Raw genomic sequence first — 25,627 nt, forward strand, 5'->3', positions numbered from 1 at the left:
TATGTTTTATTTATATAATGGGAAAGGGGGGTGATTTAGACTTTTATTGGGGGAGGGGCTTTGGGGTAGTGTATTAGTGTTTTTAACTTTTTTTTTTTTACACATTTGAAGTCCCTTTGGGGGACTTTTACATAGATTAGTTTGATTTTTACACTGATGAATGCTATGCCATAGGCATAGCATTGATCAGTGTTATCGGCGCTCTGCTCATTGAGCCTGCCTGTGCAGGCTTAGAGTAGCAGAGCGCCGATCGGACCGCATGGAGACAGGTAAGAGACCTCCAGCAGTCCGTTATACCGATCGGGACCCCCGCAGTCACACTGCGGGGGTCCCGATCGGTAAGTGACAGGGGACTCCCCCTGTCACTTACACTTAAACGCCGCGGTCGCGCCGTGATCGCGGCGTTTAAGGGGTTAATGACACGCGGCAGCGCGATCGCTGCAGCGTGTCATTGCCGGTGAGGTCCCGGCTGCTCACTGCAGCCGGCCCCCACCTCCTATGAAGCGCGCTCCGCTCCGGAGCGCGCTTCATAGCGGGAATAACACCCGTGACGTAAGGTTACGTCATGGGTCGTCTGGGGGTTAATATTCAGCCCAGTGGACGGATGGTAAACTGCAAGATTCCAGGGTTATTATATAATGGTAATAAAAATTGTAAATAAAAAATTTTAAGGGGTTATCCAGCGCTACAAAAACATGGCCACTTTCCCTCTCCTGTTGTCTCCAGTTTGGGTGGGGTTTAGAAACTCAGTTCCATTGAAGTAAAGGGAGCTTAATTGCAAACCGCACCTGAACTGGAGACAACAGTAGGGGGAAAAGTGGCCATGTTTTTGTAGCGCTGGATAACCCCTTTAAACAATAATAAAAGTGCAAATCTTTACAGAGAAGCACAGCCCCCAGTGGGGATACCTACTAATCCTCATTGATGAAGCAGCTCTCCAGTAACTGTTATAGCCATCTACTACTCCTGTGGAGTCTTTTGCAAGTTAATCTTGTGTTGTATGTATTACATTGTGGCCCAGATGAGAAAATACAACCAAGTGGATGGTTCAGAGCATTTTATATATTTAGTTAAAATGGAAAGAATACAAAGAAATTGTACTTTGAAACATAAGACAAAAAAACAAACCATTTGCTCTGTGTTCTTATCTAATGGCCTCCACTAGAGAAGTCCTAAAAGTTAGTGCAAATAAGATGACATGTAGGGAAAGCTGCGTGTCTGTCCTTACTGCAGAGAACCATTCTGGATTATGTGAATGTTGCTGAAGCCGTTACCTGAAGTTAGTGATTTTGTCAAAAAACTAAAAGGAAATGCATCCTGGATAAAAAGTGGGTAATGCTTTTAAAGGAATGTTCTTGTTTAGTCACTTGTTTGTTCCATGGGAACACAGGCCTTCATAATAACCAGTGACCACTCTGTATATTCCTGAATTACCATGTTTAGCTTGTTCTTTCAACACACATTGCAATTCCCATACCACCACCAATGCACAAAGCAGCAACTCCTTTCTTCCCTCCAGTTCTTTCTAGGGCGTAAAGAAGAGTAACCAAAATACGGCAGCCAGACATTCCAAGAGGGTGGCCGAGGGCTATGGCTCCACCTTGGATGTTAACCTGTAAAACAAACAAAATAATGTAAGGTTGGTATGTAGCCAATCTTTGCAGAGCAGAATTTCATCAGATTTGTGGGGGCTGACATGCTTGAACACCCCTTTCAGGTCAGGGTGTAATTGAGGCATCCAAAGCTGTAAGACTACAGCGGTGGTCAAGTATGCGTACAGCTGCACCCCTCATTTATTGCTAAAAAACCTATGCATCACATCAGCTGTTACACAGCACTGGGTAATTTTGGCAAAGTAGATGGGGATTTATGGAAAGGACACAGGACCCCAGTCTTATATCATTTACACCTGACCCGTATGCCAACTCCGGTCTGTACGCATTTCTTATTCTGCTGCATATAATCACATACTCCAAATTTATTAAAGGAAACTATCAGCAGGTTAGACAAGTCTAACTGCTGATAGTCCTCTATTGTGCACAAGACACTGAGGAGGAAGATATGTCTCTTACCCTCATCCACGGCGCTCCTTCTAATGCTACAAGCGGCCTTACCGGACAGATAACTACAGGATCAGTGCAAGAGATACAATTATCCTCAGAGCCCTGTGCACACTAGAGACATATCAGCAGGTAAGATTCTTCTAACCTACTGATATTCCCCTTTAAGTGTGCACCTCTTGGCACATCTTACACTGGTGCCAACAAAACACATTGAATCAACAATACTGTAATCCACTGTGGATTTAACCTGTGTGATAGTTGCATAATAGGGAGAAAACAAATCTGCGGCAAGAGCAGGACACACACCAGGCTGCTGCCTTGGCACTGGCATCATGCCGAGACCATTAAAGGGGCTTTCCAATTAAAACCTACTTGTCTCCTATCCACAGGATAGCTGTCTGTCAGTATGGAAAAATGTATAATGTTTTTGTAGCCTTCAGTGCTTTAATTCCAACACTTCCCAGGTCCCAAGATATAAGGAATCTACTTTTTTTGGACTATGCATTTATTTCCCCTGAAATCACAAAATTATTATGAGTGCTAGGACTGAGGCCATATTCACATGTGTGCATAAGTTATCAGTATTTGCAGATACAGAGTATGTTGTAACCCATTAATTCCATGTTGTAATGTGGTCCGCAATGGGCCTCCGCATTTTATGGGGACCACCTTAGCATTCTGTGACATCACCATTTAACCTCCTCCTGGCTGGTAAGACATCTAGTGACATTTTATGCAACCCCTCCTTGTTTTTCAGCAAAAAATACAGAGTGCACTACAGATGCATTGCAGAGGTTATTTAGAAAATTGCTGAGTCCAAAATTCTTCCTCCCCTTCAAGCCTAGCATTCACGTTGCTTTGTAAAATAAAGTTAACACTAGGGATGGTCCGAACCTGCCGAGGTTCGGGTTCATATGAACCCGAACGCTCGGCAGCAGATTCCCGCTGTCTGCCCGCTCCGTGCAGCGGGCGGATACAGCAGGAGTAACTCCTGGAAAACTGGGATACAGCCTATGGCTATGGCTGTATCCCAGTTTTCCAGGCGGTCCTCCTGCTGGATCCGCCCACTCCGCGGAGCGGGCAGACAGCGGAAATCATTACCGAGGGTTCGGGTTCGTACGAACCCAAACCGAACTCTGTTCGGACCATCCCTAGTTGACACCCATCTGACTAGGTAAATTTGCAAATTGACAAATAATGGAACAGGGAGGTGTAGCAACAAAATAAAAACAGCTATAAAATCGACACACAAAGCTACAAAAATTTTTAAAGGGATTATTCAGCCCTACAAAAACATGGCCACTTTCTCCCAGAGACAGCACCGCTCTGTCTCCAATTCAGGTGCGGTTTGCAATTAAGCTCCATTCACTTCAATGCAACTGAGTAACTAAACCTCATCCAAATTGGAGACAAGAGTGGGGCTGTCTTTGGAAGAAAGTGGCCATGTTTTTGTAGCACTGGATAACCCCTTTAATCTCTTTTATGCTGCTTTTAAGATTGCATAAACCTCATGACAGAATCCCTTAAAGCAGGAGTAGGAAACCTTGGCTCTCCAGCTGTTGCAGAATTAGAACTCCCATCATGCCTGAACAGTCAAAGCTTTAGCTTATCTCACATGTCCAGGCATGATGGGAGTTGTAGTTTTACAACAGCTGGCTTAAAGTGTTTAATACATATCCTGACTAGTGATGCACCAAAATAGCGATACTACTATCAATATTTTGGGCAAAAAAACCCAAAAACTGTTTGGTACCAGGATTTCCTGGTATTCGATACTTTGTTAAGCTGCATAATTGTGCAGCTTAGAGCAGAGAACACGGCCGGCGGCTAGCTGAGCACCGGCCATGTTCTCTGTGCCGCCCCCAGCCCCCCAGTGTCACCTCCTCAGCCCACCCACTCTCTGCTTCCAAAGGCGCTAAGTTCAAATAGCTGGCACATAGCTACCGCTTGTGTCGGCTGTTTTACAGTATGCATGCCGCTGTCACAACTGACAGCGGCATTTAACCCCTCCCGAGCTACTCCATATGCAGCAGGGGTGCTCTACTATATGGAGCAGCCCCCACTGCTAATGCCTGTGGCCCGCGATCTCACGGGCGGCAGTCATTTAACTTGCGCACTACAACTCCCAGAATACCTTCTTGTGCACTACAACTCCCAGCTTGCCTCCTTGTGCACAAGGAGGTGTAGTGCACAAGGAGGTGTAGTTCACAAGAAGGTATGCTGGGAGTTGTAGTGCAGAAGGAGGTATTCTGCGAAGTAGAGGGGAATTAAAAAGTGTAAAAAAAAAAAGTTTAAATTTAAAAAAAAATCATAATAAAAGTTGTAATAATGCCTCTTTTTTTTTTTCTAAAAAATGTAAAGAAACATACTGTACATGTATTTGGCATCCATTGCATGCGTAATTGTCCAACAATAAAATGTAACAAAAAAGTGATCAATAAGTCACAAATAAAAATATGGTACATGGAGGCATCATATCTGTGGTGATATTTTTCCATGTGGTTTGTTTTTCAAACTTTTTTTTAGTATCGAATTGGTATTGAGTAAGTCAAGACACTGAGAAACATTTGCTATCCAGTTGCAAAGAGAACTCCCTAAATCCTTCTATTTTGTAAGTCAGTGGGGAGCAGAGTTGGTTGCGACTACACAAGATTTTCCCTTCTATATACAAAACATTTTCTAGGAAGCATGACGACATGACTAACCTTATCAGGGTTCAGTCCTAATTCTTTAACAACTGCTAAGGCCTGAGCTGCAAACGCTTCATTTATTTCATATACATCCACATCATCGAGGCTCCATCCTGCTTTTTCAACCTGCAAAAAAGAACAAGCACAATGTGTCTGTCAATGTGATAGAACAATAGACGTTTTACAGATAACACACGATTATCTTATAATGACATTTGCCCAAACCCATCACCTGCCATGTCATGGGGTGAATTGTAGCCCCTTCAATCAACCCATTTAGGAGGTGCAAGAAACTTCAATTTGAAAACTCACCAACAGGATCTTGTACTAGTGATCACACATCAATGCATCATTACAACCTTGCTGCCCCTAACAGGTTGAGAGGGCCCAGGTCCCCACTCAGACTAAGAGGCCTCTCTCCTGCCCCATTTCTCCTACTCTGTGCATCACTCACTCAGGAGATGGAAGTTCTGCTTCAGTAATAGATCAGGTTACAGTTGCCCATAGAAGTCTATGGAGATAAGGAAGCAGACTAGCCGCTATGATGTCTACCATCCATAGCATGCAGAGAAGGAAAAAAATACAACTATCTAGAACATGCAGCCTCTTTGTGTCTCTGCTTCTGTCTCCAGAGATTTGGACAGCTATGGCCTGATCTCTCAATAAAGCTATAAATTCATCTCTTCTCTGCTCTATGGATTATGTTATTGATTTTATCGAAGTACACACCAACCATAGGGACAAAGCATGATATGAGTGGGGCCTCAGAGAGTTTCTTATTTTCACATGTAGATGTATGGAAAGTTGTCTATCACTGGCAGTCCTCTCCCAATCCAGTAATGTTCATTCTCCAGGTAAATCATTGCAGAAACTTACAGCTTTTCTAATAGCAGGAATTGGTCCAACTCCCATAATAGATGGATCCAAACCAGCCTGAGCAGTGCAGACGATCTGCGCCATGGGTGAGAGGTGTCTGCGTAGCGCTTCAGATTTCTTCATAAGGATTACCGCTGCAGCTCCATCATTGATACCTAAGAAGTGTCCAGGTTTTGTTATATATCATAATGTTTTACAATTGCTAAGAATATTATACTGACAACTCATGATTACATTCTGCAGCCGCACAACTGCAGTCCTGGAAGTCACCACGCTTCTATGCTTTGGTAACTGACTAAATACTATCTTATATCAAAGGGGAACTGTCAGCAGGTTAGACGAATCTAACCTGCTGACAGCTCCCTATAGCAGCGGGGACGCCAAGGAAGAAGGTATGTCTCTTATTTTCCTCCTTGGTGCTGATCCTGCATTGTAAGGGTGCGTTTACACAGATTTATATGACAGATTTTTGAAGCTAAAGTCAGGAATGGATTTGAAAAGAGGAGAAATCTCAGTCTTTCCTTTATGACCTGTTCCCTGTTTATAGTCTGTTCCTGGCTTTGGCTTAAAAAATCTGTTAAATAAATCTGTCTGTGTAAACGCACCATTACTTGGCGTAATCTTTAGCCAGGAGCACTTCCCCGCCTCCACAGCATCATCCAGCCTGCTCCATTGATTATCAATGATTATTTATCATATTAGTATCAATTGATTATCAAGAGAGCGGGACGAATGACGTTGTGGGGGCGGGGGCAGTGGTCCCGAAGATTACGCCAGCTAACAGTGCGGGACCAGCACCATGGAGAATGGTAACACACATCTCTTCCTCCTCAGCGTCCCCGGCGTTATAGGGAGCTATCAGCAGGTTAGATTCGTCTAACCTGCTGATAGTTCCCCTGTAAACAGGCAATATGTTACTAATCAGTATGATGTAAGGTAGAATGGTACAGTGCTGGGACTTGTAGTCCTATCATTGGTGTTCAGCTCCCAAAGGCCCTGACTTTTGATCCAACTGTGGGAACAATGTAATAGGATAGGAGCGACTTTCCAAAAACCCATGGATCTGGTCCTAATATTTCAACCGTCCATTTTCTGTGTTAGATGGGCAAATAAACAACAAGATTCACTGGATTTAAAGCGCAGTTTCCTTCCTAATAAGCTGTGATCTGTATGATGAGCATGGAGCAACTAACACCATCTATCCTCAACAAGAAAGCTGCTACTAAAATTCTAGCACTTATTATGGCAACCAATTGCCCAAAGTGGCAACACTGTACAGGAGAAGTTGCACTCGGTCTCTGTACACTGTCCGCATAACTAAAAGGGGATTAAAGTGATACTGTCCCCCTCCTCCCCCCACTCTATACGCAGTTCTGTGTGGTGTCACAGCAGTTGGGATCCTCTCTTCTGGTGGCAACCACAAAGAAAACAAGACCGGCACCATGTTTCCATAGTAACAGACAACAAACATACCTTGCGTAGTCTGACCCTGCAAACATATTGCCATCTACCTTCTCCTACTTCTTGCTAACCAAAGGTATGTTAGGCTATGTGTCAGCTATTGTACCCAACCAATATTGAAAACACACCTGTATATTCAATACATGGAGCTCCAATCATCTAACAGATGCTATAAAGGATTTTCGGCCTCCTCTGGGGAGGGAGGGATCTGCATACTTTTTTTTTTTCAGCTTGTTTTTTTCTATAGAACGAGCAAATGTATCTTCCGTCACCTGTGCATGTTTACTAACCTGAGGCGTTAGCCGGAGTTACCGTCCCCGTCCCATCTTTCACAAAATAGGGTTTCAATTTTGCCATTCCTTCTAAAGTGCTTCCATGGCGAGGAAACTCATCAGCAGTTACGGTCACAGGACCTGTCAGGGGTCAATGAAGTGAATATTCTTAGATTTGTTAAATTTTCCAATTTATAGCGGGTTTCCATCGGATGGATGATTAGTGTCAGTAAGGGACCGACCAGTGGGCTTCCACCAATCACGAGAACAGTGCTGGGTCTGGGCGGAATGGACTAGAGGTCGGACATGTGCACTGCCAACCCATTTTTTTTATAGAGGTGCAGGAGGGACAAGCATTTTATTACCCTGTTATGTAACAACACGGATTTTCCTGAATTGCAATGTTATACTAAGAGGCAGCATACTAGGCCGTGTCTGTAACTGAGGGAGACCCCTTCCCTTATATTACACAGGATCAGAGCCATCTCTGACCTCAAAGTATCAGCTGCAAAATATAACTAAGCCTGTTACAGAGAAAGCGGTCACCCCCACACCGAGCTCAGCCCTACTGTCCTTGATCCCCGGACCTGTCTCCACTGGAAGGGGCTGCAGCACGCACGGTTATACCACGTCACGGAAGGACATTACTGTTGCTGGTCGGTGAGATTAACTTTTTATACAGAACGGAAACTCTGATGGTAGAGGATCATGCAGGGGGCACCAAGGTCAAGTGTCTCCCATGGACTTTGTACAAAGCAAGCTCTTTGATGAACATCCCTCACGACCTATGGATATCCTGGTGGTGAGGATGACACAGGTTTCCCCCCTGGCCGTTCCTACCCCCCACCCCTCCTTTGTTCTTTCTCTTCTCCTCTCTTTCCTCTTCTTTTCTTGCTCTCTTGTAGTTTATTTCTTGTATAGATCAAAGATTTCTTATTACAATATGTTCATTGCTTTCAAGTTCAAACTCCTTAGAGGGCTGGATGCCTTCCTTGGGAGTTGTCTAATGCAACATATAGATGTTCCGTAGTATATTGGGTTTATTGCATTTAATATCTTGAATATATATGAGCGGTAGCAGCATTACCTACCAGGGAGATTACTATGGAGGCCCCAATGCGTATATATTTGCTCTACCTGTACATGATACTCTCTACGTGTTCGTTTTTCTTATATTTTCTGCTGCGTTCTGTTTGTACGCTATGTGCACCCTGCAAAGTTTGTTCAAATTCTGAAAACTCAATTAAAATCTGATTTACACAAAAATAAAATACAACTTAAACCGACTGCAGCTAGCCCATGAACGGCTCCATCTCGCTGACATACATAACTACATAGGACAACACGGTAGATATGGCATTTTGTGCCAAGGGGTTTAAGACACTGATGTGGTCATGCAGGATATACTGGATGACTTGTTATGGAATCACACACATTATACAGATGTTCTTAGATTTATACTATGACATGACACAACGCCGCTTACCTTTCCTTGAGGGAACCTCAACAGGTACAATCTCTTTGTCAAAATACCCGGCTTTCTGTGCGGTTTCGGTCCTGTTCTGGGATAGGACGGCAAGTTTGTCCTGCTCCTCTCTGGAGATTTTCCACTGCTTGGCCACATTTTCAGCTATAAAGAGAAGACATGGAAATGATGGACTATGGATAAGTCTATACCAAACAAGACGTATGTATGTGTAATAGGCAAAATGATCTATGGCCACACCGATGTACGTATTACAATACCCTAAAATACACTGGTGACAGAGCCCTGAAACCTGAACGGATCCTATGTTAATATATGAATATAGTCCAATCGTCTTACCAGTTACTCCCATGTGATACTTGTAAAACGCATCATTAAGGCCGTCACAAAGGATACTGTCCTGCAATGGGACATCTCCGGCTTTCACGCCTGCTCTCATGTGCACTAAATGAGGAGCCTGAAAATGAAGTTATAAAAATCAAACATATGTGTCTACATAGAACATTTAGGAACTTATGTATTACGCATACTGTCACGGTTTCCATTCTAGTTTTGTGAACCTTGATGTCATCATCTCGTCTTCTAGCTTTTGCTTAAAGAGGTTGTTCACCATTTTTTTCCTTTAAATCAACTGGTGCCAGAAAGTTATATAGATTTGTAATTTACTTCTATATAAAAATCTCCAGTCTTCCAGCACTTATCAGCTGCTGTATGTCCTGCAGGAAGTGGTGTATTCTCTCCAGTCTGACACAGTGCTCTCTGCTGCCACCTCTGTCCATGTCAGGAACTGTCCAGAGCAACAGCAAATCCCCATCGAAAACCTTTCCTGATCTCCAGACTGGAAAAATACACCACTTCCTGCAGGACATACAGCAGCTGATAAGTACTCTAAGACTTGAGAATTTTTAAATAGAAGTAAATTACAAATCTCTGGCACTTCCTGCCACCAGCTGATTTGAAAGAAAAAGAAAAATTAGTGAATAACCCCTTTAAGAAAATTCATCAAACATTGCAGTGGTAGTATTCCAAACAATGCTGTGTGACTGCAGCCTAACACGGACGTCACTTCACAATTTAATTACCTGTATGTCAGCAGGCTGCAATGGTGTCCCAACTCAGTTGCTAATTGGCTAAGTGGGCCTCCAACAGGTCCCAGAAATGGCCAAACAGCGGGACAGATTGGTAAGACACCAGCAGCTCCGCATGGGCAAGAGCAATGGAGGTAAGTGCATGTTATTATTTTTAAACGACCAATTCCAGGCCATATAATAAAAAACTTTCCGTCCGGAGTACCCCTTTAAGAAGAAAACACCTAAAATGTTATACTGACAGCCATTTCCCATAAGGGACACATTGGCCAAGATTTATCAGTCTGTCCGGCCCCTGTATTGCCGCTCACTATGCATATACATAGGGAGCGGCCCTGAGCCACCCCCTGCGCCCGCCCAGCCTGCCCCCTCTATCCCCGCTCAGCTGAGCCGATCAGAAGTCAGGGAAAGTGCAATGAGCAGCACTTTCCTGGGCTCCTGATCGGCTAAGCGGCGATGGAGGGGGCGGGCGGAGGGGATCGCTGTCCTACTCACCTCTCCGCTGGCCCCAGCAGCTCTTCTCCCGACACTCCGGTCTCCCGTCATCCTCCGGCACAGGCAGCGGGGTACAGAAAAGCTGCCTGTGTCCCGGAAGTGTTCTGCCGCTGCAGTCTCCCTGTCCCCCGCTGCCTATGCCGGAGGATGACGGGAGACCGGAGTGTCGGGAGAAGAGCTGCTGGGGCCGGCGGACAGGTGAGTAACCTGTTTGTTGTTTTTCTGGTCACAGGGATGATTGGCTACCATGGAGGCATTGTATGGGGGCATTGGCTACTATATGGGGGCATTGGCTACTATATGGGGGCACTGGCTACTATATGGGGGCACTGTATGGGGGCATTAGCTACTATATGGGGGCATTGGCTACTATGGGGGGCACTGGCTACTATGTGGGGCACTATATGGGGGCATTGGCTACTATGTGGGCACTATATGGGGCATTGGCTACTATGTGGGGCACTATATGGGGGCATTGGCTACTATGGGGGGCACTATATGGGGGCATTGGCTACTATGGGGGGCACTCTATGGGGGCATTGGCTACTATGGGGGGCACTATATGGGGGCATTGGCTACTATGTGGGGCACTATATGGGGGCATTGGCTGCTATGTGGGGCACTATATGGGGGCATTGGCTACTATGTGGGGCACTATATAGGGGCATTGGCTACTATGTGGGGCACTATATGGGGGCATTGGCTACTATGTGGGGCACTATATGGGGGCATTGGCAACTATGTGGGGCACTATATGGGGGCATTGGCTACTATGTGGGGGCACTATATGGGGGCATTGGCTACTATGTGGGGCACTATATGGGGGGATTGGCACCGATCACACTGCTGCTATCTCCAAACTGTGACAAGGAGCAAAATTTTTTTTCTATTTTTCTCCCCTAAAATCAGGGGTGCGTCTTATCAAAAGGCGCGTCCTATAAAGCGAAAAATACGGTAAATGATTTGCTCATAGCCATCAATCACAGCTCAGCTTCCATTTTATAAGAGCGATCTAAGAATGGAGAGGTGACATGTGACTGGTTACTATTGGCAAATCTGGCTCATTTTTGTCTCAAAAACATTAAAGGGGTTATCCAAAAACTCAGCTGATTTCTTACAAATACTTTGTCACCCCTGTCCTTGGGTTGTATGTGGTAGTATATTTTAGCCTTATTTACATCAACTGGGCTGCAATACCACACACAAACTGAAGATAAGAGTGGCGCTGTTTCTGGAAGAAATCAGCAATGTTTTCTAATCCTAGACAGCCCCTTCCGTAAATCTGGGCCCCTTTCAAGTTTTCTTTAATACTCTAAATTATAAAAATATTCTTACCTGACTCATGTTCTCCATACCACCGGCCACCACTATGTCAGATTCCCCAGTTAGTATAGACTGAGCTCCAAGGCTAACCGCCTTTAAGCCTGACCCACATATCATCTGGCAACTCCAGGCTGGAATAGGGTAGGAAATCCCGGCAGCCACACTGGCTTGACGTGTCGGGTTTTGTCCGGTGCCTACGTAGGAGAACGAACAAACAAAGAAAATAAATCAACAGGAGAAAACGTAAGGCATTTTCTTCCATTCCATTGCTTCACAGCTAAGGGGCACGGTCACTAATTGTAACGCAGCGCCGTACAGCAACACACAGCGTCCCTTAAATGCAATGCTTCTAGGCTGTGTACCTGTATAATGTGATATACTATATGTACAAGACACGTCTATAATATGGGTCCTGATCCTTATAAACTGATTCAGTCTGAAAATGTTTCGATGGAGCAAAGACCAAGCAACGATCTACTAGGTCTGCGCTCGCTTGTTGAGCCCATTACACTACTCGATTATCGTGCAGCAAGGGCTGTGTGTATATATATATATATATAACAAAAAACAGAAGGTGCAGCAGCAACCCACAGGTGCAAGGGCTTACCGCATATATTCCTCCCAGCGTACACACGGTAAACACCTGCTCTGTAGATATAAAAAAATTAGGATCTTAGCAAACTATTTGATCAAACAGAGTGTTTGCCTTAACGTTGGCGACATGGTACACTCTGTTTGATCAAATAGTTTGCGAAGATCCTCATTTTTTAATATATACAGAGCAGGTGTTTACCTGCAACCTGGCGTGAATAGAGTCAAAGATGTGCGGCCAATTTTTCTCTCTCTCTCTCTCTAATATATATATATATATATATATATATATATATATATATATATAATTTACTTATTTAGTGATGTCCGTGCAGCCCTTGCCTAGTGTAAAATAATGAAGTTCATACATACCTGAGCACGCTCCCCGGGGCTTCTGCCCACTACCTGGTGTCTTCCTGTCTTCTGCCTAGTACCACAGCTGCTGCAAATACTGCACAGCCGGCCTCTGAAGTGACAGGCCAGTGATTGGCTAAGCGGCCTGTCACTTTAGAGACTGGCTCTGAACTTGTACCAGTGGCTGGAGGGAGCAAGGAGACCCCATGCCCAACATGCAGAGGTAACAGACACAGCTTTATTATGTACTAGATACAGCACGTGCTGATATATATATATATATATATATATATATATATATATACATACACACACACACACACAACCCTTGCTCCAAGATGGCCGAGCCGTGTAATAGGCGCAGTAAGTGAGCACAGATCTAGCAGATTGTCGCTCGTTTACTGTGATGGAGCGGTGTTATATGGCCCTTAGTATGTATAATCTGTGCATCAACTCAATATCACTTTAATATGAATGGAATTACCTGCAGTTAAAACGTGGCCAAAAATCACTTCGGAGACCTGGTCCGGCTTTATGCCGGCTCTCTGCAGCACCTCTTTGATCACCACTGTGCCCAGCGCATGAACTGGTAACGTCGAGAAGGCTCCATTGAATGTACCTGATAATAAATGATAAAATCCAGTCAACACTGAATGATACGATACTATTCATCCAAGGAGTTTGTGACCGTTTCATCCTAATCCTGATAGTTCTACTTTATTGGCCCCTTACAAGATCCTCACTATAAATTATGGAGAAATCCCTACTATACTAATATAAAGGGATTGTCCTGCAAGTGCTGGGGTGCTGATCAGAGGTTCCTGCTCCCATGGCAGCAAATCACAGAGGCGGCCACTACTACAGCCAATGGCTGAGCAGGCATTAACTCCTTTTATATTATTCACATAGGAAATTACTAAGATTAAAATACCATAACACAAAGGGGTAGTTCATAGGGGAAAAATTGTAATAACCAAGCCCAGAGAGGCAGCTGAATATCGGGGACTATGGGGCACATGGCTGCTTTGGTGTCCCAGGTAATAAGTGTTGATTTTATGAAGACAAAGGCAAATCCCCATAGAAAACCTCTCCTGCTCTGGACAGTTCCTGACATGGACAGAGGTGGCAGCAGAGAGCACTGTGTCAGACTGGAGAGAATACATCACTTCCTGCAGGACATACAGCAGCTGATAAGTACAGGAAGACTGGAGATTTTTAAAATTAAATTACAGATCTGTATAACTTTCTGGTACCAGTTGACTGAAAAATAAATCCCCAGACTACCCCTTTCAGGGAATCAATCACCAGAGCAGGAAGCTGTCTTCCTACCTTTTTTGTTGTGTTGTCTTTGCAAAATTAACATTTATTGCTCAGGACACCAATTTGTTATTCGGCTGCCTCTCTGGGCAGCCCGCCTGTCGCTGACTGGCAGCTTTCTATGAACAGTACAGGCAGAGACCTGTGAATCAGCAGTGGGTGCACAGCTCATGAATATCAGGGACAGCCTGTGAATCAGCAGTGGGTGCACAGCTCATGAATATCAGGGACAGCCTGTGAATCTCCATCAGCAGGTTTATGCTGCCCTCCAAGACAGAGGTTCTTTGGAAGTCTGCCTGTCAGTCACCCGGTAGAGCGCAGTGACAGGCAGAGAGACGCGACTAGTCACAGCCCAGATGACTAGTTTCCAGCTCTCCTCCCGCCTCATGCACCCGAATAAAAGACCAAATTCCAAGTCATTGGTTCCTTTTAAGTATTTGTAATCATTTTTTGGTGCTTCTTGATTGATACGTTTGATTTGGTGATGATTTATTATTATTTATATTTATTATTATTATTATTATTATTAGTCCTTCTGCTTTCCTATTAGCAGCCATAGACCCCACACTCATGATCCCTGCTACACATCAGCTGCCAATCCCGCAGGCACCACAAAGCCCAGCAGTAACAGCCATGAAGCTGCACAGTCCTGTGACCCCCAGGCGGTGACATGAGGCAGTGACTAGCCACACTACCAGGTGATAACTACGGTCAGCTGTTATGAGGGGACGGGTTATGGTTACATGATGGGGCGGGTTATTACACTGAGATACGCACGGCGGATGGTTACATGGAGGGGCGGGTTATTACACTGAGATACGCACGGCGGATGGTTACATGATGGGGCGGGTTATTACACTGAGATACGCGCGGCGGATGGTTACATGGTGGGGTGGGTTATTACACTGAGATACGCGCGGCGGATGGTTACATGAAGGGGCGGGTTATTACACTGAGATACGCACGGCGGATGGTTACATGGTGGGGTGGGTTATTACACTAAGATACGCGCGGCGGATGGTTACATGAAGGGGCGGGTTATTACACTGAGATACGCACGGCGGATGGTTACATGAAGGGGCGGGTTATTACACTGAGATACGCGCGGCGGATGGTTACATGGAGGGGCGGGTTATTACACTGAGATACGCGCGGCGGATGGTTACATGAAGGGGCGGGTTATTACACTGAGATACGCACGGCGGATGGTTACATTAGGGCACTAATCTACACACGAGGCAGAGTAAGTACAACGACCCATAGAAATCACTCCGCCCCTCACGCACAGGTCCGACCAGTGACAGAAGAGACCTGCGACATGGTTCTACGTCTACAGCCAATCAGAGCGCGGGATAAGAACTCCTCAGAGCAGCGACCAATCACAAGGCCACTACCAGATATGGTTCTACCCCAGCCAGCCAATCAGCAGCCGAAGTTAGGGCAGCTGACTGACTTCATTTACCGCTCCTCCCTTTACTCCACGTTTTATAGTTCAATATTAATCACGAGGGGCGTGGCAAGGACAGGACACGCCCATTCACTATACGAGTTACACATTTTATATATATATATAATGTGGCGTCACCTCGGTCTGTGTGTAGGTGGCATTGGTACCAACGGTATAATGGCGCTGGCTCTCAGTTCATAACTATATATACACCTGACAGCACATACACACACAGAGCACATACATATATGTACACACCTGACACACACACATATATGTACACACACACAGAGCACATACATATATGTACACAAACACACACATACATATATGTACACACATATATATGTACACACACACACACACACACACACACACACATATATGTACACACATATATATGTACACACACCTGACACACACACACACATATGTACACACACCTGACACACACATATATGTACAAACCTGACACACACACACATACAAAGAGCACATACATATGTACACACACACATACATATATGTACACACACATACACAGAGCACATACATATATGTACACACACCTGACACACACACATACATATACAAACACACACAGAGCACATACATATATGTACACACACCTGACACACACACATACATATACAAACACACACAGAGCACATACATATATGTACACACACCTGACACACACACATACATATACAAACACACACAGAGCACATACATATATGTACACACACACACAGCACATACATATATGTACACACACACAGAGCACATACATATATGTACACACACACACACAGAGCACATACATATATGTACACACACACACAGAGCACATACATATATGTACACACACACACAGAGCACATACATATATGTACACACACACAGAGCACATACATATATGTACACACACACAGAGCACATACATATATGTACACACACACACAGAGCACATACACACAGCACACACATATATGTACACACACAGCACATACATATGTACACTCACACACACACACCACATACATATACACACACCTGACACACACAGCACATATATATATATATATACAAACACACCTGACACACACAGCACATCGCTTACTGCAGCGCTTCCCAATCTGTCACTTTCCAGCTGTTTCAAAACTACAACTCTATGGGATTGCTGGGAATTGTAGTTTTGTTGGAGACAACTGGTTTACTGTCAATAAATGTGTCACTACCATCACAGTATGGAGGCAATAAAGCTATAAGTGCCTCCATATAACATGTATAGAACATATATACAACATCCATCACATAGAATGGGCACACTACTGGATGCAATAAATATATCCCTGCCATCACATGTACATAACTATACATGCAGCAATGTATCAGTGCTGTCATACATACATATATACTAGTATCAGTGCTATCATACATACATATATACTAGTATCAGTGCTATCATACATACATATATACTAGTATCAGTGCTATCATACATACATATATACTAGTATCAGTGCTATCATACATACATATATACTAGTATCAGTGCTATCATACATACATATATACTAGTATCAGTGCTATCATACATACATACATATATACTAGTATCAGTGCTATCATACATACATACATATATACTAGTATCAGTGCTATCATACATACATACTAGTATCAGTGCTATCATACATACATACTAGTATCAGTGCTATCATACATACATACACACAAGTATCAGTGCTATCATACATACATATATACTAGTATCAGTGCTATCATACATACATACATATATACTAGTATCAGTGCTATCATACATACATATATACTAGTATCAGTGCTATCATACATACATACATATATACTAGTATCAGTGCTATCATACATACATACTAGTATCAGTGCTATCATACATACATACACACAAGTATCAGTGCTATCATACATACATACAAGTATCAGTGCTATCATACATACATACATACATACATACTAGTATCAGTGCTATCATACATACATACATACATACATACTAGTATCAGTGCTATCATACATACATACACACTAGTATCAGTGCTATCATACATACATACATACACACTAGTATCAGTGCTATCATACATACATGCATACACACTAGTATCAGTGCTATCATACATACATACACACTAGTATCAGTGCTATCATACATACATACATGCATGCATACACACAAGTATCAGTGCTATCATACATACATACATACATACACACAAGTATCAGTGCTATCATACATACACACAAGTATCAGTGCTATCATACATACATACATACACACAAGTATCAGTGCTATCATACATACATACACACACACAAGTATCAGTGCTATCATACATACATACACACAAGTATCAGTGCTATCATACATACATACACACAAGTATCAGTGCTATCATACATACATACACACAAGTATCAGTGCTATCATACATACATACATACATACACACAAGTATCAGTGCTATCATACATACATACACACAAGTATCAGTGCTATCATACATACATACATACAAGTATCAGTGCTATCATACATACATACATACATACACACAAGTATCAGTGCTATCATACATACATACATACACACACACAAGTATCAGTGCTATCATACATACATACATACATACACACAAGTATCAGTGCTATCATACATACATACATACACACAAGTATCAGTGCTATCATACATACATACACACAAGTATCAGTGCTATCATACATACATACACACAAGTATCAGTGCTATCATACATACATACACACAAGTATCAGTGCTATCATACATACATACACACACACAAGTATCAGTGCTATCATACATACATACATACATACACACAAGTATCAGTGCTATCATACATACATACATACACACAAGTATCAGTGCTATCATACATACATACATACACACAAGTATCAGTGCTATCATACATACATACATACATACATACATACATACACTGGATAGATTGTTACCTATGGGGGTGCGGGCAGCTGCCACAATCACCACTGGGTCCTGTGCTGCTGAGCTCATCCTCTCCTCAGGCTGATCCTCTCCTCTCTGCTCTCTCTGTGATACTGACTGCTGCTGCCTCTCACTACTGTGCTGTGTCTTCCTGGATGACTGCTGGTGGCTGCTGACAGAAGAGAACAGCTCCATCTGCTGGCTTGGAGGAGATATGTTTAACTATTACGCTGCCAGGCTGTGTATCCAGATAACTTGTACTGGAGCTTTGTAGGGAGAATCAGGATAAAGTGATGACATTACATCTAGGTAAGCAACAATAGCAAACATACACACATGTCCCAGCATCATACACAGATGTCCCAGCATCATACACACATGTCCCAGCATCATACACACATTTCCCAACATCATACACAGATGTCCCAGCATCATACACACATGTCCCAGCATCATACACAGATGTCCCAGCATCATACACACATGTCCCAGCATCATACACACATTTCCCAACATCATACACAGATGTCCCAACATCATACACAGATGTCCCAACATCATACACATATGTCCCAGCATCATACACAGATGTCCCAACATCATACACAGATGTCCCAGCATCATACACAGATGTCCCAACATCATACACAGATGTCCCAGCATCATACACACATGTCCCAGCATCATACACACATTTCCCAACATCATACACAGATGTCCCAACATCATACACAGATGTCCCAGCATCATACACAGATGTCCCAACATCATACACAGATGTCCCAGCATCATACACAGATGTCCCAGCATCATACACAGATGTCCCAACATCATACACAGAGGTCCCAGCATCATACACACATGTCCCAGCATCATACACACATGTCCCAGCATCATACACAGTTACTTCTCAGCTGATAATGCTGTTTCCATTACAAAAAAATCTTTTAAATCAACTGGTATCGAAAATATGTTAGTTATACAGATTTGTAATTTATTTCTATTTAAAAAAATCTCCAGTCTTCCAGTACTTATCAGCTGCTGAATGTCCTGCAGGAAGTGTTGTATTCTCTCCAGTCTGACACAGTGCTCTCTGCTGCCACCTCTGTCCATGTCAGGAACTGTCCAGAGCAGGAGAGGTTTTCTATGGGGATTTGCTGCTGCTCTGGACAGTTCCTGACATGGAAAGAGTTGGCAGCAGAGAGCACTCTGTCAGACTGGAGAGAATACACCACTTCCTGCAGGACATACAGCAGCTGATAAGCACTGAAATTCTATATAACTTCTTCACTGGAGTTCCCGTTTAATGTCTCTCAGGCAGGAGGATGTCTGAGCTCCCAGAGGTGGGCCCGCACCAAGCTCACATCTGTGGATCTGGATTTGGTATAAATGTCCCAGATGAGAACAACCAAATCCACAAGAACAGACTCCCCTGCCCTGTCCCCTGCCCTGTCCCCTGTCCCCTGCCCTGTCCCCTGTCCTGTCCCCTGCCCTGTCCCCTGCCCTGTCCCCTGTCCTGTCCCCTGTCCTGTCCCCTGTCCCCTGTCCTGTCCCCTGCCCTGTCCCCTGTCCTGTCCCCTGTCCTGTCCCCTGTCCCCTGTCCTGTCCCCTGCCCTGTCCCCTGCCCTGTCCCCTGTCCTGTCCCCTGTCCTGTCCCCTGTCCCCTGTCCTGTCCCCTGCCGTGTCCCCTGCCCTGTCCCCTGCTCTGTCCCCTGTCCTGTCCCCTGCCCTGCCCTGTCCCCTGTCCCCTGTCCTGTCCCCTGCCCTGCCCTGTCCCCTGTCCCCTGCCCTGTCCCCTGTCCCCTGCCCTGTCCCCTGCCCTCTCCCCTGTCCTGTCCCCTGCCCTGTCCTGTCCCCTGTCCCCTGCCCTGTCCTGTCCCCTGCCCTGTCCCCTCCCCTGTCCCCTGTCCCCTGCCCTGTCCCCTGTCCCCTGCCCTGTCCCCTGTCCCCTGTCCTGTCCCCTGCCCTGCCCTGTCCCCTGTCCCCTGTCCTGTCCCCTGCCCTGCCCTGTCCCCTGTCCCCTGTCCTGTCCCCTGCCCTGCCCTGTCCCCTGTCCCCTGCCCTGTCCCCTCCCCTGTCCCCTGCCCTGTCCCCTGCCCTGTCCCCTGTCCCCTGCCCTGTCCCCTGTCCTGTCCCCTGCCCTGTCCCCTGTCCCCTGCCCTGTCCCCTGCATGCAGCTGGGATTATACCTCCTAGCTATGGTCAGCGTGGCCGTACACCTCTCATGGGACAATAGTATCTGTGTAGGTGACCCAGGGGCCCGCCCGTTTCTCGGTTGGGGATCAGTAAGGATTTGGTTCTTGCTGCTCGGGTGGTTTTTTTCCTTCCTCTGGATAAACCGGTTTGTTAGAATCCTTTCTCTTACACAAGCAGATTCATTGCTGGTAACAGGTGCTGATCCACCATAGGACTACTACTCCCAATGGGCAACAGGTGGCAATGGGGGCAGAACTGGTATTGTGGACATAGCACTGGGATTGTGGGCACAGCACTGGGATTGTGGGCACAGCACTGGGATTGTGGGCACAGCACTGGGATTGTGGGCACAGCACTGGTAATGTGGGCACAGCACTGGGATTGTGGACACAGCACTGGGATTGTGGGCGCAGCACTGGGATTGTGGGCGCAGCACTGGGATTGTGGGCGCAGCACTGGGATTGTGGGCGCAGCACTGGTAATGTGGACGCAGCACTGGTATTGTGGACACAGCACTGGGATTGTGGGCACAGCACTGGGATTGTGGGCGCAGCACTGGGATTGTGGGCGCAGCACTGGTATTGTGGGCACAGCACTGATAATGTGGGCACAGCACTGGTATTGTGGGCACAGCACTGGTATTGTGGGCACAGCACTGGGATTGTGGGCACAGCACTGGTATTGTGGGCGCAGCACTGGGATTGTGGGCGCAGCACTGGGATTGTGGGCACAGCACTGGTATTGTGGGCACAGCACTGGTATTGTGGGCACAGCACTGGTATTGTGGGCACAGCACTGGTATTGTGGGCACAGCACTGGGATTGTGGGGGTAGCACTGGTACTATGGGCACAGCACTGGTATTGTGGGCGCAGCACTGGTATTGTGGGCACAGCACTGGTATTGTGGGGGCAGCACTGGGATTGTGGGCGCAGCACTGGGATTGTGGGGGTAGCACTGGGATTGTGGGCGCAGCACTAGGATTGTGGGCACAGCACTGGTATTGTGGGCACAGCACTGGGATTGTGGGGGTAGCACTGGTACTATGGGCACAGCACTGGTATTGTGGGTGCAGCACTGGGATTGTGGGGGTAGCACTGGTACTATGGGCACAGCACTGGTATTGTGGGCACAGCACTGGGATTGTGGGCGCAGCACTGGGATTGTGGGCGCAGCACTAGGATTGTGGGCACAGCACTGGGATTGTGGGCGCAGCACTGGGATTGTGGGCGCAGCACTGGGATTGTGGGCGCAGCACTGGGATTGTGGGCACAGCACTGGGATTGTGGGCACAGCACTGGGATTGTGGGCACAGCACTGGTATTGTGGGTGCAGCACTGGGATTGTGGGCACAGCACTGGGATTGTGGGCGCAGCACTGGTATTGTGGGTGCAGCACTAGGATTGTGGGCACAGCACTGGGATTGTGGGCGCAGCACTGGTATTGTGGGTGCAGCACTAGGATTGTGGGCACAGCACTGGGATTGTGGGCGCAGCACTGGTATTGTGGGTGCAGCACTAGGATTGTGGGCACAGCACTGGGATTGTGGGGGTAGCACTGGTAATGTGGGCACAGCACTGTCTATAATGTATAATGTCTATAATGTGTAGTATGTATATTGTTTATAATGTATAAAGTAAGGGCCCTATCACATGGGACGATTACTGTGGAAAACTCCTTATATCGTTCAAATTTAATCGATAATCGTATTGTGTAAATGCAGGCAACGACCAAACGACCAACGAGAAATCATTCATCATTGATTTTGTGCTGACGCCAAAACCATCTTTAGGCTATGTTCACACTACGTATATTTCAGTCAGTATTGTGGTCCTCATATTGCAACCAAAACCAGGAGTGGATTGAAAACACAGAAAGGCTCTGGTCACACAATGTTGTAATTGAGTGGATGGCCGCCATTTAATGGCAAATATTTGCTGTTATTTTAGAACAACGGCCGTTATATATAAAAATAATGGCCGTTATTTACTGTTATATGGCGGCCATCCACTCAATTTCAACATTGTGTGAACAGAGCCTTTCTGTGTTTTCAATCCACTCCTGGTTTTGGTTGCAATACTGACTGAAATATACGTAGTGTGAACACAGCCTTATGGTGCGTTTACACAGACAGATTTATCTGACAGATCTTTAAGGCCAAAGCCAGGAACAGACTATAAACAGAGAACAGGTCATAAAGGAGAGACTGAGATTTCTCCTCTTTTCAAATCCATTCCTGGCTTTGGCTTCAAAAATCTGTCAGATAAATCTCTGTGTGTAAACGCTCTATAAGTCGTTCACTAATCATTCAGTGTAATTGCACATGGTTCGCTCATTCGCTGGGATAAGATGGAGTAACCGATCATAGTAGCGACTATCGCTCTGTGTAATATGGTGAGTGATTTCAGGCAGTTCTCGTTTGCGAACGTTTATCGTTATAAAACTCCTTGTCTAATAAGACCCTAGAGCCTCGATCACACGTTCCGCATGGAACACGGACGTGAAATGCCTGTAACGGACCCCCCCGCCCGGGCAGCATCTGTGATGAGATGCTGGGAGTGAAGGAACTGTACAGATATGCGCCGCACTGTAATGGAACACAGAACGTGTGAATGCGGCCTAAGATTTATCTTTCTATTAAAGCATTTATTGGGTGAAGCCATATACTAGACCCACAGGCCCATCACTTTTACTACATCAAGATGCCTTATACAGCAAGCGTGACCAGGAAGGGTGAGGAAAGTGAAAAATGTTCTGTACAGAAAATTATAGTATTTTGGTTACAGAAAATTATATTTAAATTGATGCTGCCACCCCCTTTTACTCTCACTTCATTTCATCGGTTAACAGTGTCAACTGGGCGGAGCTTCACAGCAGTTGGGCCGTGATGCCCCGCCTAATTGACAGGAAGTTGCCTCCACGACTCCCCAGTCCCCTCCCCCCTCCCGAGATATTCCATCATGCGTGGCTGGATCTGGACTATAAGCCCATGTGCCACCGCTGAGTAACGTCACCACTAGGGATGAACACAACTCGAACAGGCCAAGTCCATCTGAGCCCAAGCATTCTGCATTTGATTATCGGTGCCTATAGTAGTTGGCTGCAGCCCCAGGGAGTCCTGGAAAACATGGAGAGAGTCACTGTGAAGTGGAGGTGCCGATTGGGCCCCTTGACAGCTGCGGCAGGTGTCAGTTCTGATTGATTGTAGCATGTAGATGGTTAAAGTACTGGTTGGCTTCCAGCAGATGTCATCTGTGATATACCGCTGGCCCAGCTCCTGAGCCTGCTGGATATACAACCACCACCAAGCTGCCATAAACAGGTTAACTTCAGTTGCAGATCAAATACAGACGATCCCCAGCAGATTCTCAGTGTAAGGGCCCTTTTACACAGACAGATTATCTGCCAAAGATTTGAAGCCAAAACAGGAACAGACTATAAACAGAGATCAGGTCATACATGAAAGCCTGAGATTTATCCTCTTTTCAAGTCCAGTCCTGGCTTTGGCTTCAAATCTTTGGCAGATAATCTGTCAGATAATCTTTCTGTGTAAAAGGGCCCTTAGGGTGCGTGCACACTACGGAATTCCCGCATATGACCTGCGGTGGATTCCATTGCTCAAACCCACACGCGGCGGCTCATCTCTGCCCGTGCCATAGACACTATTCTATGCAGGGGCAGATTCCGCATCCTGCCGAAAGAAGCAACATGTCAATTTATTCGTCGGAATGCGGAATCCATCCCTGCATAGAATAGTGTCTAGGGCACGGGCATGATGCGCGGGTACAAGCGATGGAATCCGCCGCGGGTCATAAGCGGGAATTCCATAGTGTGCACGTACACTAAACATGTGTAAGCACCTGTAAGCAGAGCACCGAATGACACAAGCATGGGAGTGTTGTGGGAGGGAAGTACGCAGGGTGGAAGGGCAGTGATGAAAAGCTGATGGAAAGCAATGTATTCTGGGACTTGTATTAAAGGGGTTATCCAGCGCTACCAAAACATGGCCACTTTCCCCCCTACTCGTCTCCAGTTTGGGTGCGGTTTTGAAACCCAGTTCCATTGAAGTAAATGGAGCTTAATTGCAAACCGCACCTGAACTGGAGACAACATATCGGGGAAAGTGGCCATGTTCTTGTAGCGCTGGAGAACCCCTTTAGTAAACAGCTTAACCAGGGGGTAGTGATTTCTGACATTAGCTGAATGAAGGTAGACGGGCAAGTAATACTATATGCAGCATTACTTTATATATTTATAACTGAGGCAGTCTATAGAATGTTTCCTGTGGGCCATTTCAGCCTTTAAGCGGTGTATATCATTGTAGGATTGTTGCAGCCACAACTAGGGGACGTATAGAAATATACAAACCAGCCGTCCTGTCTGCCCAGTCTCTGCCTGCTCTAATGGACTGGGCCTCAGGTTATTCAGATCTTCAGGATAAGGTAAGAGTTAACCATTATACCTTCTTCTAGCTCCTACTTAGGCTAGGTTCACACTGCGCTTTCAGCATCCGTTTAACGGATCCGTTTTTTTTTAACGTCCAGAAAAATAGGGTCAGCAACGTTTTTTGGTCCGTCAAAAAAAACGGATCCGTTTTTTTTTATAATGGAAGTCAATGGAAAAACGGATGCACACAAATGAATCCGTTTTTTGCAATCCGTTTTTCATGCGTTTTTTGCAAAAAACGGATGCGTTAAACGGATGCTGAAAACGCAGTGTGAACCTAGCCTTACATGATTTTTACGTAAGAAAAACATTTAGATGGAAGACCTTGTTATGACCCCCAGCAGATAAGGGATAACAAGCTCAGATGGGAATAGCCCTTTAAGTTCTAAAAGCGACACACTCGCCCCCTTACTCTATGTATTCTCCACACCCTTGGATGCTGCCCATACATACACCTGTAGGGTGCGTTCACATGTACAGGATCTGCTGCAGATTCAAAGCAAAT

The 25,627-nt window shown here is 45.4% G+C and overlaps 1 protein-coding gene across 1 annotated transcript; it reads right to left on the bottom strand.

The window, feature by feature from the left end:
- Positions 1-1,042: 1,042 nt before the first annotated feature.
- Positions 1,043-18,692, bottom strand: ACAT2 (acetyl-CoA acetyltransferase 2). The gene is made up of 9 exons (XM_069954390.1): positions 18,494-18,692; positions 13,184-13,318; positions 11,767-11,948; positions 9,188-9,305; positions 8,849-8,992; positions 7,381-7,503; positions 5,630-5,784; positions 4,769-4,879; positions 1,043-1,613 (listed from the first exon to the last, which is right to left on the bottom strand). The coding sequence occupies exons 1-9, from the start codon at positions 18,675-18,677 to the stop codon at positions 1,440-1,442; spliced, it is 1,326 nt and encodes a 441-aa protein (XP_069810491.1). The 5' UTR covers positions 18,678-18,692; the 3' UTR covers positions 1,043-1,439.
- Positions 18,693-25,627: the final 6,935 nt, after the last annotated feature.

The sequence above is a fragment of the Dendropsophus ebraccatus genome, chromosome 15, assembly GCF_027789765.1.
Source record: "Dendropsophus ebraccatus isolate aDenEbr1 chromosome 15, aDenEbr1.pat, whole genome shotgun sequence".
Lineage (NCBI taxonomy): Eukaryota > Metazoa > Chordata > Amphibia > Anura > Hylidae > Dendropsophus > Dendropsophus ebraccatus.